Source organism: Vanessa tameamea, chromosome 11, assembly GCF_037043105.1.
Source record: "Vanessa tameamea isolate UH-Manoa-2023 chromosome 11, ilVanTame1 primary haplotype, whole genome shotgun sequence".
Taxonomy (NCBI): Eukaryota; Metazoa; Arthropoda; class Insecta; order Lepidoptera; family Nymphalidae; genus Vanessa; species Vanessa tameamea.
In genome coordinates, this window is record NC_087319.1 from 9,617,533 (window position 1) to 9,628,555 (window position 11,023).

General features: G+C 31.1%; 1 protein-coding gene across 1 annotated transcript; it reads right to left on the reverse strand.

Moving 5' to 3' along the window:
- Nucleotides 1–288: 288 nt before the first annotated feature.
- On the reverse strand, nt 289–3,634 carry LOC113402537 (circadian clock-controlled protein daywake-like). Its single transcript, XM_064216326.1, has 5 exons — nt 3,530–3,634; nt 1,753–1,978; nt 1,367–1,497; nt 850–1,058; nt 289–294 (listed from the first exon to the last, which is right to left on the reverse strand). The coding sequence occupies exons 1-5, from the start codon at nt 3,588–3,590 to the stop codon at nt 289–291; spliced, it is 633 nt and encodes a 210-aa protein (XP_064072396.1). The 5' UTR covers nt 3,591–3,634.
- Between the last annotated feature and the right edge of the window lie 7,389 nt (nt 3,635–11,023).

Below are 11,023 nucleotides of genomic sequence, written 5' to 3' on the forward strand. Positions count from 1 at the left end.
CTAATCGAAACGAATTCAGATGATATTTACAAAATTAAAGCCTTAACTATTGAGAAATTTACATACATACATTTACAAATTACATACATATATATTTCATTTTTATTATTTTATGGATTATAATTATAATAATTAACAATATTTAGTACAAGACAATGTTTTCCAACGATTTCGAACGAAGATAAGTACGAATTGCATTGAAAATTTTATCGTTGATCTTATCAAACATTTGTCTCCCATACATCATGGAAATAATTTTCCAATTCTGACTGATTATGGCATGCATTCTCACACCTGAAAAAAAAACAAATTATTTTAAGTGTGCACCAACATTTTAAATATTTTGTCCATTGTACTTTCATTAAAACGTTGTACTGGAAACAAGTAAAGTTGAAACAGGTAACAAATAAATCGTCATCATCATCGTGCTCTTACGCTATTTATTTGAGGTCAGTAAAGTTTAAAACACTATCCAAAAGATTTGGCAGAATTTTATGGCCTAAGCAACTAACGACCGTTTGTTTGACGTCTTCTTGCGAAACTTATATTTTCCTTTTTTTATTAGCAATGCCCATTTCAAGGAATCACTAATATTTCTATTTAACTCTCCAATTGAGCTTAAAGTTAGTTCTGGTTCTGTAAAGGAGTGAGGGAGACAATAGCTCAAGTGGTCAGGATCGAACCGGCGAATGTTTCAATCGCTTGGCGGATACTCTGCTCGGTCGATTATAGTTACAACTCGGGTACAACGACTTGTCCTCTTACTCCACGGGTTAAAAAGGGCAGAATCTACTCACCAATACCGAAATCAGACGGCGTCACATAAAATTATTTAATTATAATTAATACTTTAATACTATCTTGTACTACGTTTTTATCTAATATATTGTTTAATATCTTACTTGATATCGTGTCGTTGTTGTAAAGATTACCCAAATGAAATTGACCACCGCCTCTCACGTCAAACCAGTACTTGTATACCTTTAGGTTAATGATATTTTTGCCTTGTGTGTCCTTTATTATGTCGAAAGGTATGACCATTTCAGTTAGAACATTATCTGTAACACAATCAAAATCTTATTATCAACAAACAGTACTTTATTTGGAATTCGGTATTATTGTCAGATTTTAAGATACAGCTTCAAGAGACAAATTATTACTAAATTTCACTGACGTATTCAAACGAGTATGTAGCATGGTTAATTTAAATACATGAATAACATTTTTAATCGCAGTTTTCAACGTCAAATTTTTTATTTATATATTTTAATTTTGCACAAATATTCACTTTTATTTACTGAGTGAGTTAATTGAAAGTCCATATGATTACATTTTAATTTTAGAATATATAGAACAGTATACTCACCGTATCTCATTGAAAAATCTCCGTGTCCAAAAATAGGCAAGGAAAATAAATATCCACTAGCCGTATACGAACTCTTTATTGACAAATCTGCATGGAAGACCAGTCGCATTATACGTGAATTCATGTCAATACTAAAAAAATTAAAGGGTTCATTTTAAACTGAAGACAAATAATTGCATTAATATTTTTTTTAATTAGATTTATTACGATTACCTTTTATTCTTATTATATCGTATAATTTTTTTTTTTCTTTTCGGCTGAATAAATTTGTCAGAATGATAAAAATATTTTGAAAAGGGGAGTATTTATATATTTTATTAAAATTAACAATAATTATTATTTAAATTCAACCACTGTGAATACTATAATATCAAATTAAAACTGACCTGACGTTGTCAATCGTTGCTGTTTTAAAACCTTCGATATACACATTTTGCATATCAAATTTGAGACCTGCTTGATCTTTAACATTAACTGCGTCAATGAACATAGGATCTAATCGCTCTGTGCCTATTTCATGAAAACCTGCTGTAAAAATTGGTGTTATAGCCTGCGCACGCGCCGTCAGACAAGCAGAGTCCCATGTCCAACATTTATATTGAATCAATGGCACTAAAAAATAAAAAATAAGACATAAATATTTATTTTAACATTAAACTCCATATTTAATAATTGGTTTTCTTAAATAAAAATTATTTTTTGATAGGACACATTCATTTTTATTCAATAATTAGTCATAGACAATATAATCTAAATTAAATAATTATTTATTCTAATATATATTAATGTTATTGATTTAAAGAAGTTCATGGCTAATAATAAAATATATATATAAGCCGGTCCGAATCATCCGTTAGGCACTGTAGTCCACCTAGGCAGTTTTTGCTCTACCTAGGGGTACCTAGATGATACGGGGCCCTAGGCAGACCAAGCATAGGGTAAAAAAAATTACAATGTATTTATTGAATTCAAATATTGGTTTTATTTTAATAGAGTCAAATATGTCATATTTTCGTAATTTATGATAAACTCACCGTAATAATTAAAAGTAGAAAAAAGATAATATTTTAGCAAGTTAGAAAACTGGTGAATGGGCTCCGTAACGTGCATATACAGTTAAAACCGTTTATGGCGACATCGTTTAGAACAACATATAGGTTATATTGACCAAAATCAAAGGTCCCGGCTGAATGCTATATAACTCTTTTATCAAAAATATTGCTTTGTACGACATTGCTTACTACGAAATACCGCATTAAACGACCACATTTGGCTAATGTTTTTGGAGAATTATATCTATAGAATAACCAGCTGAGTCGTATTGTAAACAATTACTACTGAAGCAGACGAGTGCATTGATGTACATAATAACATAATAATCAGCCTGTAAATTTCCCACTGCTGGGCTAAGGCCTCCTCTCCCGTTGAGGAGAAGGTATGGAGCATATTCCACCACGCTGCTCCAATGCGGGTTGGTGGAATACACATGTGGCAGAATTTCGTTGAAATTAGACACATGCAGGTTTCCTCACGATGTTTTCCTTCACCGCCGAGCACGAGATGAATTATAAACAAATTGATGCATTGATGTAGATGGGTCTATTGCGATTTGTGCATCGGCTACCAAAGATGATATTGTACGAGAAGTTCAAGAAGAAAAAGACGAACTGATGAACAATTTACAGTGGCAACTTTGAATGATGGTCTCAATGCTGTTAGTGTAATACGCAAGATTGTTCGTTTTAATGAACAGTTTCACATGCATTATAACGATACGCTGATTAAACTCCAAAGTGAATTACAAAATGTCTATACAAGACAGAAGTGTTCCAAACAAACTAAAATTACAGATTTTATGCATACAGGAAAATTACATTGTTCTTTCTTAATACGTATACATTTTGATTGAAATAAACGAAATATAATTTAATTTCATACATTAATATATACATAGTTTGCCTATTAATACCTATGACATACATATTCAATAATACCACTTCATAAAAAAATAAGCATCACCGGTTGTTACGACTATCGGTTTTTACGACTAAATATGAGTAGTCCCTTCAATGTCGTTATAACAAATTTTGACTGTATACTTTAAAAAATATTTTGAAAATTTCAGTATTATTTATGGTGTAGCAAAAATATTAAAAAACTTACATGATCCATAGCTCAACGCAATTTGAATAACAAAGATTAGCGTGCAAACAAAAGCCCTCATATTGAACGTAGGGTTCCGATTCAACTCACAACTGCTCAATTACTACAACTTCTTTGCCTTATATAAAGATTTATTTACACATACTTTATAAAGGTTCTCCTATTATTGTAAATAAGATCATAATTAATCATACTTTATATATTCATATAAAATTCTGAATGTCTTTGCATCCAACATTATTTAATTAATTTAATATAGCTACTTTGTTTTATTTGTATTCCCTAGCAGGGAAACTAAGTAGTAGCATTTATGCAATAGAAACAATTCGAAAACTCACGGACATAAGTCCTACTAGATTCGTTTATTTTAGTAATTTTCATAGTCTTATGTCATATGGAATTTTGTTATGGGATAATGCAGCAGATATTGAAATAGTATTTATTCTGCAGAATGTTGCTACCAAACCATTTACAATATTAGCTCTAGGACATTATTACGCTAAAAATTTTAAGATATAGGTGTATTATCGATTTAAAGAAATGTGTATGGCTGCTTCACAATATTTTTTATGATAATATAATGTTTATGAAAAAGAATATATAAAAATATTCCATAAAAGCTGATACATACTATTAATACAAGAAATAAAAATAAACTCGTAACACCTACTTTTCGTTTGCATACGGTACAGAGAACGTTTTTGGGCAATGGTATACGTACATATAATAAGATACCGAGAAATATAATCAATTTACCATTTACAAAATTTAAAGAGCTTATTAAGACTAAATTAATAAATAAATCATATTATTCATTAAGAGAATACTTATAATATACTATACTATAGAAAAAACCGCCTGGATCTAGGCTCGGGTTCCATCACAGGACACTAATTATGTCAAAATCAGCATTTATTTTATTTTATTTATTTATTTATTTACGCATTTTATAAAGGTTTACAATACAAAATACTTATAGCTAGCATTAGAAAACCATCAGGGTTTGTAATAAATGCTAACAAAGAGTTAGGTCTAGGTACGTTGTCTACAGAACATTAACACCAGTTGAATATGTTGTGCATAAATTATTATAAGATAAGATATATTATTGTTATATTAGAAAAGTTTAAAAAAAAAGACCTATGTGCTAGTGTAATTATTTATTTATCGTTTTCATCTGCGACATAATGAACTTAAAATCTTATTCTTATCAATATTCCTTTGAAGTTCACCACAAAAAGTCTGTATCCTCCAAATTTCAGGCTATGTCATCCCAGACAGGACATTAGGCCTTATAATTATATATTATATGAAGTTTTTAGTCAACATTATGTGAATGAGGCGGTATTATGTTATAAAATTAACGTTGTTATTTAATCATAAAGCAGGGGTCAAAGGCGGGATATGTTCGGTGTAATATATCATTCACTACCGTCATGCTTCCTACGTGTTATAATTCATCGAAACATTAATCACTCTAAGCTTCAAAATAGCATTATATAAACTTTGTTCATCAAACAAGTACATGATTTTATTATTTTATTGAATTAATTAATAAGAATTATTTACATTAAGGGCGTAACTAAATTAATATAAAAAATAGCGATGTCAAAATAACTATTGAATAAATTTGTTCAGTATTAATCTATCCTTAAAGTTGGACCGGATGATTCAGCTTGGACCTTGCGTGCGACCCATATGGCATAGACTGTCTTCGTGCCTTGTGTCTTTCCAATGATAAAACAGTCATAGTCTGGAAACGACGAGTATGATATTGAGACCTCGTATGTATATACTTTCAAACAGCCTAACGTCGAATTTTAAATCATAATGGATCTCAAATTTAAAAAAGCATGCGTACTACAAGGAATAAATCTCTTAAAAAAATAATCTTCTTGTAATACCTATACAAGGTTCGACAGTGTATTAAAAAAGAGCACAAACTTTGTAATTGTTATTTATAAAGTTCACTGTGTCAATTAATGGAGCTACCACCGCTTCGGAATGGGCATTCTACCAAGAAGTACTACTAGCAAGAAACGCTCTTGTACTAATTACAGTTAAACTTGCTCTAATCTTTCTGCTCTTAGACACAAATAGTGTCAAGAGAAAAGAGAAAATGTCAAAGTAACATTACAAGCAGCATTTCAAATTGAAAATACAAATTTATTAAAATTCCATATTTATATGATACCTACGATAAAAAGGTAAGTACATATCTGTACTAGCAACAAACAACGTCTACCTCTCTTTGGAGTCTTGTCTTATCTGTGTATTTTACGAATTGCGATAACGATTATAGAAATTGATGTACTGCAGTGCCATCTAGCGGCAGGCTACAACAGACTAGATATTACAATAACAAAAAAATCAAAAAAATAATTTAGTGGAGTGCCGTAAAACATAAAAATTGTAAAATCTCGGAACCCAGGGCCAGGCACAGTCAGTTTTTGCATTATTAATTGCTTAAATAAAAAAGTTAAAAAATAAAAATTGACCGATCTCGATTACAACAATTTACGGGAAAGTGAGAGACCTCTCACTGTGGAAGGGGGAATAAAATGTTTATAAGAAAGATTTCAATTTAATATTTAATAAATTATGTTTACATAGTAACTTTAATGTAAATTCATTAGATTTTCGCAAAAAATAACGACTTCTAAAAAAAAAAATTTCATTAACTATATACATACATTATTACATTATTTTTCATTATTGTCGTCGTCGCCGTACAGCTGTCCCCAATGCATTCTAAGCAAGCAGCAGTTAATGCATTTGCAAAAAATATTTTTTACTAAAGATTCTGGAGCTGGTGCTGCATCTACTTGTATTGTGACTGTTTTTCTCCCTCTGGGTCTGTTTTAGTGTAGTTCTTAAACGCATGTAACAATCCGTATGATAATTAGCTTCCTGAGTTACTAAATTTAACACGCCTCCAATTATTTTATTGATATTGCGATAAAATTCACTTTTCTCTTCACTTACAAACTTAAAATAGTTTTCTTGAAATCAGACGTATCTGATTTGTTGTCTTGATGATATTGACTTTCTTCTTTTCTTCATTTTATCCGCTTCTTTTTCACATAAAAAGAACCTACTGTATCTATCAAAGTCAATTGCAGTAGCCGTTCGAAGTTTTATTTTCGGTGGAGATCATGCCGATGTGGTGTTCTTTTATTCAATAACAATTAATATATCCTTTATTGATATATTTTTGTCAGCATACTGAATGTACGCTCCATATCCGCTCTTTCTGTTGAAGCAGCTTTGAGCGTTGATATTCCTCTAGTGACTTTGACAATGTCTCCTAGTCCAGAGTTTATTCAAAACTACATCCTATTTTGTCATAAAATAGGATGTAGTTCTGAATTACTTATATTATCACGATTCGATGGTTCACCCATTTTGATACGAGGCTATAACAACAAAATTTTACTAATAATAATAACTAACCTTTATATCATAATTAATGGTTTATATTATTAAATTTTGCTTGCTTTCTTGCACAAATTATTTTATATAGGAGCCCCCAAAAACAACTTCGTATTAAGCCTCGCAAATTGCCACGAGTACTATTTGGTTAGGGCTCGTGTTAACAACACCCAACAGCTGCTCTAGTCCTCTCCTCTCTCTATCAGCTTTATACCAGCAGTCCCTTGAGACCCAAGATTAGGTTCGTAAAAGTTCTTCTTCTTAAAATATAACTTTAAGCTAATACAAGTAAGGGTACACTACGAAAAATTTATAATTAAGTATAAGAAAAAAAAAAAATTGAGATCGGCCAAATTTTTTTTTAACCTTGTTCTATATACTATAGAAACACATTTCCAAAGTTTATATAAAGATTCATTGACTGGCCCTGGATTCCGAGGTATAAAGCTTACAGCTCTCCACTAATTATATATATACGAACTGTTAGGGTTATCCGTTACACGAACTCAAACTCAAACTCAAATTCCTTTATTCAACATAAAAGCATTACACTTACTTATTGATGGTCAAATTAAACACTATCACCGGTTCGGAAAAAGGAACACCCTGACCTGAGGAGAACCGGCGAAAGAAACTCAGCGGGTCAATACGATGTCTATAAACTTCAAACTAACCAACAACATTTTTAATAACCTACCCAAGGAACCCACAAGCGATCTGTAATTTTTAATTTACTATAAATGAATATTGCTATTTTATTAAATCTTTATCAGTATTCGTATACAAAAAGTTTATATGAAAAAATATTACATGATTTTATCTTTTCATTCAAATATCTACTTTATTTAATAAATATTGTCAGACTTAATAAACTATAATTAAATAAATCAACTTTTTATGTGAAATTATATTTCGTCAACTAGGTATAAATTCGATTGAAAAACCACGTTCAATGATAAAAATTACTTGCTATTTTATTTCATTAATCTTGTATGTATAATTTAAAATATTTTGTAAAGATCCTAATGCAAATATAATACTAAATTGAAAATAAACCTTGAGTGACAACTGAGTCCAGAAAACATTGAACTGTTGGGAAATATTTTCTTTACGGTTAATATAATATAAACAATTGCTCATCTATCCGCGCGTCTATCTAACATGTCATGGAATATTTTCATCGATACAGATATCAAAAAATAACACTAACATCTAACGAAATAACTAAATTAGCCCACTAATTCTTAATTCAAAATAGTTGAGGGAAACTGGCGATTGGGTCACCCGATGGTAAGTGGCCACAACTGCCCATAGATATTAGCACTTAGGAAAAATATAAACCATCCCTTACATCGTAAACGCCCCACCAATCGTGGGAACTAATACGATATTATGTACTTTGAGCCAGCTCACTGATCTCTCAAATCTGAACACAACAATACTAAATATTGCTGTTGGGAGTCAGTCATGAGGTGAGAAGCCTTACCAAGAAGTAGTTGTATGAAATCTACAGTCACATAAATTTACATAAAGTGCCCATGAATATGACCAATCGATAATATTATTACACTTGATTTATCCGTAAATCTTATAATGTTAACTGACATGCGACAACCTAATCCAATTACATCGCAGTAATTTTAGTTATAGAGCAATACTAATGGGATTGTCTACATCCAATTGTGATTATATTAGCTCGACATCGTGACGACTACATGCTATCGATAATGTTGGTAAACAAGGTAATCAAGGATTAAGTAGAAATATCACTTAAGCGTGTTGAAAGTACAATACAATATTGTTTGGAGTATATGTAGTTATATTTCATAGAATGTGCCGCTAGGCAGATGGTGGAGTTGCAAATTTTCATTTGCGCACTTAGTAGACTCATAGCCTGTAAGCCACTGAGGCCTAAACAGACACAAACAAATAAAACATTATGCAAACATAAAGAAAATAAACATTCACTTAATTAAAATAATAGATTCGTCGCACACATAGCATTGTTGGAGGGAACTACAGTATAATTATTATTGGAGGGAAAGAGCTGGTAACTATCACCAGTCAACACATGGAAAAACACATGAAAAGTATAGTCGCGACTACGGGTAAGTCAAAGTCAACTCATAAATCTTTATACAATACAAAAACTTTACACTATTTACATTTTTGCTTATAAATAATGTATTATTTACTACCGGTTCGTCAATATACACCTCGGACGTGACAATAACCGCCGAAAGAAATTCACCAGAACTTTTTTTGTCATATGTCATAAAGTAACAATTATATCTTTCATATATAATAATAATCACACTCATGTTATTTGAAATAGTCTGGAGTCAATGATATCATTTACAAGGTGCGCAATCTATTAATCTACGGTACGGTACGGTTTTCAAACCAAAGGCAGTTGCAATTAAAAGATTTGGATTCCCAGTCTATTTCTATGCCTGTGTCGCCAGTTCGATTCATGGGGAACAAAGAAGGAGGCAAAGAACTACTGGATTAATTCAGGACAAACGACGAGAGGTAGAGTTAAATAATATTTTAGGGTTATCTGAAGACAGAAGACAGGGGAAGAATGTGATAATCCTAGAGTTGGGTACCTTATGCTATTTCCCGTAATCAACTCTTCTATAGCCTATTCCAATGAAAGTAGGAAAAATGATAAACAAACCTTAGATTTACGTATTTCATGCGATTTGCTACTAACTCAGCTATGTTGTGCACTATTAAGAGTTTATGATTAATATATCTTTATTTATAATACAACACTATAGCACTTAACTACTTTAATTATACTTCCCAAATTCCGACAATAGTTTCGTCAACGTTAAAAACGCTATTTTTTCGCAAATCAATAGTGAATATCTTAGATTAATCAAGCTCTCGACCAATGATATCGCGTCAATTTGCTGTCAAATGTTGTTATTTGGATTTTTTTCCTGTTTTAGTTGGAATAGAGAATAGGATAGACAAGGATCTCATTTAAAACATTGTCGAAATCGAAATCAATGTTCGACTCACTGAACAGGGTTGCGTAACTCCCTTGACTGTCTACTAAAACTGTTTTGTACTAAAACTGTCAAACCGGTACTCCCTGCAGGTCGTACAGGTATAGGTGCTGACCTCTAGGCCTTCTAATGATGTGACACAAGTCACGTACCTACATAGTCATCGCTAAGGCCATCAACACCACCTCGAAGGCTACAATATTGTTATAATATAAGAAATTATAATGCCAAAGTAGGACTCCATGAAAACAACGAATCGAACGTTGAAACTTACAGCTTAGACTGCAAAAATAACAAAGGCTTGCTCTTAATAAGGTTACCAGTTAGTAAAAGATTTTATAATTAAAGAATGCCAATAGATAAGTATGGATTGGATGAAAATAATGATTTAAATTAAGTAAATATGTTTTTATAATTATTATAAGAATAACAGTAACAATAATAATAGCAATAAAAATTATACTTCTTTAACTTCTGATGGGATTTGTGGCGAAGCTTTACTCAACTTTAAGAAACGTTAGCTTTTTGTGGTTACCGTGTAATTCTTTTAATTATATATTATATAAATAAATAGATATATTTATTTTTTATGTTATCGGTACGGGGTTCTCACTGCTCATAAACATTAACATTACAAAAAAAAATGTATCTCTTACATCGTCATCGCGCAGCCAACCTTGGGAACTAAGATGTTCTTTATGTCTGTAATTGCACTAACTCATATGATGAGTGGATGGCACCTTCTCTGGCCGTACACAAAAACGCTACCACCAAATAATTTCTTAAGAAGAAGTTTCGTTAGTTTTTGCTGTATGACCACTATTGACAAAAAAAATATTTTTTAAACATATATTGAGAAAGTAAAACGGACTAACTAACACAAAATAACTATTCAATCATACTAGTAGTTCCTGACATTAATAACATTAAAACGTTGTAGTTGTAATCATTTATTTTTTACTGAGCATTATTGATAGTAGGCTGTATAGCGAGTACCTTTTCAAAGATGAAATATAAAAACTAAAAAAAATGAAATATGCCAATG

What these genes read in the sequence shown, in the direction of transcription:
- LOC113402537 (XM_064216326.1), bottom strand. Translation starts at nt 3,590, where the DNA reads ATGAGGGCTTTTGTTTGCACGCTAATCTTTGTTATTCAAATTGCGTTG. An exon ending in TGCGTTGAGCTATGGATCAT is followed by an intron (nt 1,979 to 3,529) that starts GTAAGTTTTTTA and finishes TTTATTTTTTAG; the next exon opens with TGCCATTGATTCAATATAAA. An exon ending in GCAACGATTGACAACGTCAG is followed by an intron (nt 1,498 to 1,752) that starts GTCAGTTTTAAT and finishes TAATTTTTTTAG; the next exon opens with TATTGACATGAATTCACGTA.